General features: G+C 33.0%; 1 protein-coding gene across 1 annotated transcript; it reads right to left on the bottom strand.

Moving 5' to 3' along the window:
* Positions 1–1,938: 1,938 nt before the first annotated feature.
* LOC141620811 (protein FAR1-RELATED SEQUENCE 5-like) lies at positions 1,939–2,841 on the bottom strand. Its single transcript, XM_074437581.1, has 2 exons — positions 2,725–2,841; positions 1,939–2,628 (listed from the first exon to the last, which is right to left on the bottom strand). The coding sequence occupies exons 1-2, from the start codon at positions 2,839–2,841 to the stop codon at positions 1,939–1,941; spliced, it is 807 nt and encodes a 268-aa protein (XP_074293682.1).
* Between the last annotated feature and the right edge of the window lie 6,364 nt (positions 2,842–9,205).

Here is a 9,205-nt window from a genome sequence, read left to right as displayed (position 1 = left end):
TCCATGACCGGAAGTTAAAAAGACCTTATATATATATATATTTAATTATATATATATATATATATATATATATATATATATATATATATATATATATATATATATATATATTTATAGGATTTGGACATATGACAAGATATAAGTTAGTGGGTGCAGTGGTTTCCTTACTTAGTTCATGCTTTCCTTACTAAGTGTCTCGTGTTCGAATCCTCTTGTGGGTTTTTCTTTTTGTTTTTGGCATAATTTTGCACAAGTTAACCGTATGCTATTCTAATACTTGAAGACATATACTCAATAATTTGTGAAAATGAATTAAGGAAAATAGTCATTGATTTTGATTGATCATACATTATTTGTTTAAAGAAGTCAAATGATATACAAAAAAAAATCATACTTCCTATTTACAACCTATGACTATAATTTGTATATTGAGAATATTGAGAATTTGAATATTGTGACCTAAATTGCGATTGGGAGAACGTCGGAGTATTTTGTGACGGTGTAAAACGTGGAGTATTTTGTGTACCACACATAAAGGATGAAGCATCATCGTTTGGAACATGTCGGGTTGGGTTCGTATTTGGGGGGAGCGTAGTGGTTGTCGGATCCTCATCATTTGTCTTTCTCATTCTCTTTGTCTGTTTGACAATACGTCTTACGCATTCCCTCGCTTGTCGGGGGGTCTCTAATGTCACCTTCTTGTTGAGGTGTGTTTATGATAGTCTCCCTAGGTCGTAGTCTCCTACGACCCCACATTTTTGAGGAAACTCCACCTGCCGCAAATGAATCTATAGACTGTATCCCAGCATGAGCCTCTAACTCTTTGATTAGTTCATCGGTTCTGCTATTATAAATGGCAGAAGACCCTTCACTTTGCATAGCCAACCTCTTAATGTAATCATTTTTTACCGTTATCTCAAGAGACCTTTTAACACGTTCTGACTCATCCGGGTTGTAGTACCCAACCCGAATATTTTCGTATCCTCTAACCAAATCCTTGCGCCGGCGTCGATTATGTATTTGTGCAGGATAGCTTTTACGTCCAACACATCAAGACACTTCATGATATGGCGACATAAGATCCCTCTAAATTCAAACATCTTACAACCACATTTATACTCACCAGTGATTGTGTCAATACTCACTTCAAAACTTCTTCGATCTTTCTTCCAAAATGCTTCTGTCACTTTTGATGTGGCCCTAAACCTCTTGATGAAACCCAAAACTATTTGGAAGAGTTTCGACATTGGTGCTTATACAACCATATACCTCTGTTTTCACCTCTCCGAATTCTTGTTTGTGTAGACCTTACTAAAGATATCCTCGAATAATATCATGAGATCCCATTTAAGTGGGCTCTTAATGTCTTTGGCGTTATTGACTTTCTCGTCCTCCACCTTTTTCTCTATGGCATCCTCGTACTGCTCCATGAATTGCATCAGGCCGGTTTCTATGCTCATGTACGTTTTAATAAATCTGTTTGTTTGTTCACTCCTCCGAGTAGAAGACATACCCGCACGAAAAGTGTCTTTCCAAAAAACAGGCATCCACCGCTGTCTCATATCCCATGCACCCCTCAACCATTTGTTGCGTCGCAAGTTGTATTTTTCCATGAAATCGTCCCACATATTTTGCAGTTCCTCCTCGGTGATACTCTCGTGTACAAGCGTACGCAAATCTCTGTCAATCTGAGCAAATTGTGGGTGGTCTTTTAGATTCTTATCCGCGTTTTGAAGAATATGCCAAAGGCATAATCTATGTTTAGTCTCCGGGAACACTTTCTTGATTGCCCCTTCCATTGCTTTACATTGATCAGTTAATAAGACGGTCGGAGCTCTCCCCATACATTCCATCCACTTCTCAAACACCCACTCGAATGACTCTGTGTCTTCGTATGAAATTAAAGCCGCTGCATATAATATTGTACTTCCATGATGATTAACTCCAACGAAAGGACGAAAAGGCATCCGTACTGTTGCTTAGGAATGTACTATCGAACGACGATGGGTCACCAAAAGCCTTGTACATGGCACGACATCGTGCATCAGACCAGAAAATGTTCAACAGCTTATTATCCGCGTCCCTTTCAACAGCGTAGTAAAAATCTGGATTCTGCTCTTTTAAGCCCTCAAAATAATTTAAGACCTCTTTAGCGTCACCACGAAACCTACTTTTGCGACGTTCGCTGTTGATGAAGTTTCTCGCGTCCTGCCCATTGAAATGTAGATTATGAATCCCTCCAACCTCCCTAACTAATGTGTTGAAGTTCCGGGTAATTGGTATGCCAGCTCTGTCGTTCAACACCAACCTGGCCTTGAAATATTCGCTTATGTGCCTATAATTGACTACATGCCGGCTAACCTCAGGATTCAAATCGTGATTATGTACCAAATCACAAGTACAGATTACAAATTTTCCAGTGTCGTGATTTAATTTCCCAAATACATACATTTTACATGGTGTTACACACAAGCTTTTCTTCGTCGTATTGCCCTCTGAACACATAAACCTAATCTTGTTCATCATGTGGAATAGTGGTTCTTTATCCCCAACTCCGTTTCGACGTACCCTCTGCTCCTTGAAGGGAGCCAAAAGTTGGCTACTACGAACATGAAGTTCAAACCCCGTCTTATAAGCGTAAGTATAACGAAAAGCGAAAATTGTTCACTGATTCAAATTCCGCACCAATCGTAGGCTCAATAGCTGGTTGATTGTCTTCATTGCCTTCGAACATGTCTTTGCATGCCGTAACAATTGGTGGCTGTTTTCATTCTCGTCAATGACTTCGTTTTCTCCCTCCTCCTCGATATACAAAGCATTTAAATCAAAACTATTCGACATTTTTAAATGATGAAGGTTGTTTTGAGAAGATGAAGGTGATGGAGTTGATGAACTTAGAGTTTCTTTGTGTTGAACTACTTTGATTGTGGAAGTTGAAAGGTTAATCTCAATTTACTTTTAATTATTTTTATTTTTTTCTCATATTTTATTTTTAATTATTTTTAATTTTAAAAATAAAACCTACTATTTACGGTGGGTGGAAGTTGGAAGGTTTTCTCCCTAATTTTCTTTTAATTATTCTTAATTTCTTAGTCATATTTTATTTTTAATTATTTATAATTTTAAAAATAAAACCTAATATTTACGGTGGAAGTTGGAAGGTTTTCTTCCTCATTTTCTTTTAATTAATTTGATGAAAAATTCCCGCCTAATTCTCCCGCCAACCTAATCCTACCATTATCCACACTCCCTATAAATCCCTATGATTTAGTCATATAGTACTTTTTTTTTTCAACTACAAAATCTTTCAAATATTAAGATTATGGGTGTCTTGCCGTCACCATATTGCGATCAATCATTTGTAACAACCCTAGAAAGCTATGACAAGTTGCTCAGTAGAGATCCGAATTTCTTAATTGGGGAGGAGTTCATGGAAAGGTTGATGATCAATCGTCAGAAATTTATTGATCTTGCAGGCGCTAGGTTGGGTTTTTACCTGGTTGTGACACTTACCCAGTCGTTCCTAGGCCAAGAAGGCCTCTTACAAGGAAAATGACATCTAAATTGTCTACTGGCCGTATCCAACTTACTTGAAAAAGCAATTGTCGTACTTGACATTCAAGCTATTCTTGATTATTATGAGATTGATGATCGCGACGTAGAAGGTGAATGGAGGAACTATTGGGAGATGGAGAGGGATTATATCATTAGAACTGGCGTAATTCCAAGTCACCTATGGTGCTTTCTTGTGTAAAATGTGTAATTGAATCAAATAATATTCAAGAATTGTTATGGTTACTAGCGTTTGTTTTAGTTAATTTAAATTCAATTTATCGTACTTGAACAATTTAGATTAAATATATCTTACATACATGTAACGGGATAATTTACGTAAGATAAAAAAATCGATAATTTCTATTTACATAAAATAAAAAAATCGATAATTTCTATTTACATAAAATAAAAAAAATCGATTAAAGAATTTTAAAGGACACAATTTCATTGTATTGGAATATTGAAGGACAAAATGTAATTTTCTAAACATATTTATTTAAAAACATCTCCCAACTCCTTCAACAAAATTTATTAATTTTAATTTATTAATTAAAATAAAATCCGTGGCAGTTGAAAGGCCACATGTTGTTTCATTATCTCATCTATAAATACACTTTCACTAAATGCAAACCCTAGTTTCTCAACCAACAATTTACCATTCATTTCTGATTTCCTCTTCTCCTTTTCTTAAAACTCTAAGCTCAACAACCCTAAATCTTTAAACACCAAACTTCTTCTTTCATATAATGGATAAGAACATTCGCCTAACATTGATACACATGGAGAGGAACAAATACTATATCCGCCGCTTAGACGATTTAGAGACGAAGATCAACGACTACCTTGATAAGATTCGGGAGATGGGTATTAGTCATGACGTCTTGTCGGAGATGGAGCAGATGAGGTTGCATGCAGATTATGAATCTGCTATACAAGACCTCCAAAAAATAAAGGAGAATAGGAGCATTCTCATGGAAGAGAATGACTCCCTTGAAAAAGTTATTACTAAATTTTTTTCAAATTAATTTAGTATGTATGTATGTATGTTTGGATGTTGTACCCAAATCCACAATTTTTCCTCCTATTTGGGTATTCATCTCGGTTTGTTAGTTTTTTAATTTGTAAAATATTTAAATTATTATATAAAATGTGGACTTCTAGTATTTTCCATTTATGTACTTTATTCAATTCCATCTCTTTTAGTTGTTTATTTGAACAGTTAAAATTGATTTGACAAAACACAATACAAAAAGAATAATGAACTGAACAATTGGGAGATTTGACATAATACCAACCAAAAAGAGTAATAAAAAATGAACAATTCAAATTTGATTTGACTAAACACAACTTGAAATGACTATTGTAACTTGAAATGACTATTGTTGTTGCGTGTGTAAGAAAATCCGGCGGCATGCATAAAGTCTTCAATTCTGAGAAACGATTTGACTTCCAAATCAAATCAAGTCACAACTTTTAATAAAAAAAAAAAAAAAAAAGATTTTAAAACCCTAACTACTACCTTTTCCCATTATAAAAGGCAAAACACATTCATCTCAAAATTATCTTTCAGTACACAAACCCTAATATTTTTTTATCCATACTCCTCCATTATCAATCAAGGTATTTGTTCTTTTATCTTCAATTATTGTTTGGGTTTTTTGTTTTTGTCACAATTGATTTTATTGAATAAATCCCAAACCCAAATCGATTTTTTTAACTATCTATTTAACTGATTGTGCGGTTGTTGCTTCTTAATTTAATTTAATTGTTTCAGATGGATAGACAGTTTGTTGCTTTCTTATTTCAATACACAATGGATCGCAGAAACGTTCTCACTCGGCTGCGAGAGATTGACATTCAGTTGGAAACCCTAATCACCAGAGCGTCTCATGTACGAGACATGGCCATAACAAGAGGGATGCATGACGTACAAGCAAATATGGATAATATGATAAGCATATTAAGGGCAAATCGCGAACCAGCGCTAATAGGAATTACGAAAATTGAAAGGGAGATTGTTCAACTTGAATCTCTTGGATTTTAATTAATTTTAGTTAATATTTCGTATTTTGTAAGGATTATTGTAAGTATGGTTTGTATTATATTTTATAAATCTATGAAGATCCTTTTTATTTACCCAGATGCAAGTGTCTTTAGTTGCAAAATTAACAATGAAATTTATACAAAGAAAAAAAAAAAAAAGAGAATTAAACGACAAAATGTAAACGAAAATAGATTATTATTAACATAAACTTTAAAAAAAAAGTACAATATTAAGCCTAGTCCTTATTAATCAAGGACTTTAAAATCTTAATATCATCCTCTAATTCTTCCCTAAGTTTGCAACATTTTTCATGTGTACCCAACACGGATTTGACGAAATCATCCGCTTCCTTCTCCATTTCCTTCATGCCTTTTGCATAACAATCGCTGCGAATTTTAATCGCCCCGACCACCATCTTCATCACTCTGAACTCTTGTTCATGGAGCATGGCAACCTGTTCTTCTAAACCAGTTAAAGATTCAATAACAATATTGTGAAGGCCTTCCATTTGAAATTTCTGAGGTTTTAGAGAGAAGATAAAGAGAGATAAAGTGAATGAGTAAGGAAAGGTTAGGTAGAAATGGATACTTCTTTTAACTCACCGGTATTTATAACAAGGATGGTGACCTTTGGTTCATGAATTAAATTAAATTAAATTAAATTAAATTAAGTGGTTCATGAATAAATTCAATTAAACTATGAATAATACGCCTCAGTTGGAAACCCTAATCACCAGAGCGTCTCATGTACGAGACGGATTGTATGGTTTGTATTATATTTTATAAAACTATGAAGATCCTTTTTCATTACCCACATGCATGTCTCTTCAGTTGCAAAATTAACAATCAAATTTATACTAAAAAAAAAATAGTAGAGAATTAAACCACAAAATGTAAGAACGAAAATAGATTATTATTATTAAGATAAACTTAAAAAAAAGTACAATATTAAGCCTAATCCTTATTAAGTAAGGATCGTAAAATCTTAATATCATCTTCAAATTCTTCCCTAAGTTTGCAACATTTTTCATAAGTACCCAACACGGATTTGATGAAACCATCCGCTTCCTTCTCCATTTCCTTTATGCCAGTTGCATAACAATCGTTGCAAATTTTAATCGCCCCGACCACCATCTTCATCGCCCTCAACTCCTGTTCACGGAGACAGGAAACTTGTTCTTCCAAAAAACTCATAGATCCAATCATAAGATCGTTAAGGCCTGCAATTTCGACTGCCATTTCAAAAAATCTGAGTTTTTAAAGAGAAAATAAAGAGAGATAAACTGAATGAGTAAGAAAAGGTTAGGGAGAAAGGTGATTCTTCTTTTAACTCCCCTCGTATTTATAACAAGGATGGTGACCTTTGGTGAACCATAACATGAATAAATTAAATTAAATTAAACTAAATAAAATTAAATTAATAAAATGTGGTGGTTCATTAATAAATGCAATGAAAATTAAAGAAACACATCGGAATACTAAAAGACAAAATTTTCTAAGATTATAATTACAATATTAAGGAAAATAAAGATTACAATATTAAGGAAAACTAAATTAATAAAAACTAAAACTAAAACTAAATTAAAGGTTACAATATTAAGGAAAATAAATAAAACTAATTTCTAAGATAAAGAAGGCAAAATAGCCTCTAAGGCCCCGATCTCCCTCTCCAAGTCCTTCCTGAAATCGTATGTCCTCTGATAGTCACGTAAGAAGGATTGTATGAGGGACTCGAGTGATTTGTCGAAATCTTTGATACCTCTTTCATGCCAACGGTTGCGGCGTTCCACAAGGGATTTCATCCTCGAAACATGCTCCAACTCCGTCACACGGAGCTCATCCACCAAAGCTTGTTTACCTCTGATTGATCTATTAACAACATCAACGGCCGCGTTTTCCATCTTGACGTATACAAATATAAGGATTAAATTAGAATTAAGAATATTAAAGGTATTATTGAGAGAAGAGAGAGAGAAGTTGAACAAATAGAGAAAGAGATGAAAATAAGTACTATTGAGAGAAGTTAGAGAGAGACTTTGATTATGTTTTAGTTGATATGATAACAAAAAAAAATACTTATAAAGGTTGTAATATTTACCAATCCGTGGCTTTATTTGTGATTGGTCACTTATAGGATCAACGGCCACGATTTAATGTGGAATATCATCAAATATTTTAATGACAACTGAACGGTCACGATTAACTATTAAGTACCATCACTTTTTAAGTTGTTTTAACACTAGATTGTCCTTTTCCCGCCAAAATATTCGTACAATCCTATTGATCATACGTTGCAACGATTAGTCGATAGCAACGTACGATCTCATCTTAAGTCTTAGAAACTTGTTAAAATTAGTCCTACACTGTTGATCGGAATAATTAACTAATTATAGCAACATACGATTGATAACAACTTAACTTAGGTCTTACGTCCCGAGACATAGGTATCTACACCCGTATTGATCGTACATTGCTATGATTAGTCAATAGTAACATACGATTGATAACAACTTAACTTAGGTCTTACGTCCCGAGACATAGGTATCTACACCCGTATTGATCGTACATTGCTATGATTAGTCAATAAAGCAACGTCACGATCTATAACATTTTAAACATAGGCATCTAAACCCGTATTGATCGTACATTGATATAATTAGTCAATAGCAATGTACGATGTATAACATCTTAAACCACAAGACATAGGTATCTAAACTCGTATTGATTGTATATTGCTATGATTAGTCAATAAAGAACGTTCGATCGATAACATATTCAACCATAATACATAGGACCATAATACATTGGTATCTAAACTCGTATTGATCGTATATTGCTATGATTACTCAATAGCAATGCACGATCGATAACATCTTAAACCATAAGACATAGGTATCTTAATCAATTATCCCGTTCTAATCATATATAAACTCATATTGATCAAACGTTAAGTCTTAACCTTAGGTCTTAAATTTACGTCTTAACCTTATGTATTACACATACGATCGTACATATGGCTAAAAACCCTAAAACCACAAATAAACCCTATAAACCCTATACACCCAAAACTCCTAAAAAACCTAGAAACCCTAAACCCCAAATAAACCCTAAACCCCAAATAAACCCTAAAATTTTATTTTAACCAAACCATGATGGACTAAAATTTAGATGATCATCAACGCGACAAGCTATGTAGAACATTTGTATTATATTTCTATTTTAATATTTTAACTTAATAAACAAAATAAATTAAATAACAGTAAAACCATTCATTTTTTAACTGTTGTTTTTTAAACACAACAAAAATAAAAACTTATATTTTAATATCAATTTAACTGTTGTGTTTTATTTCATAACAAATAAAAACTTATATTTTAATATCAATTTAACGCTTGTTTTAATATTTTAATATTTTAAAACTTGTTTTTTATATTCATTTATTATATTAATATGTTACTTTATTAATGTAACTGTATATTTATATTATGTTTTCAATAATAAAATTTATATTTTAATATTTTAACTTAATAAAACTAACATTTAAAAATATGTTTCGGCATTAATATGTTACTTTAGTCTACGAATTACATAAAATATTTACTTTCAA

This window comes from Silene latifolia, chromosome X (assembly GCF_048544455.1).
Source record: "Silene latifolia isolate original U9 population chromosome X, ASM4854445v1, whole genome shotgun sequence".
NCBI lineage: Eukaryota > Viridiplantae > Streptophyta > Magnoliopsida > Caryophyllales > Caryophyllaceae > Silene > Silene latifolia.
The sequence above is the reverse complement of the archived record's forward strand: the minus strand, read 5'-3'. Positions and strand labels throughout refer to the sequence as shown.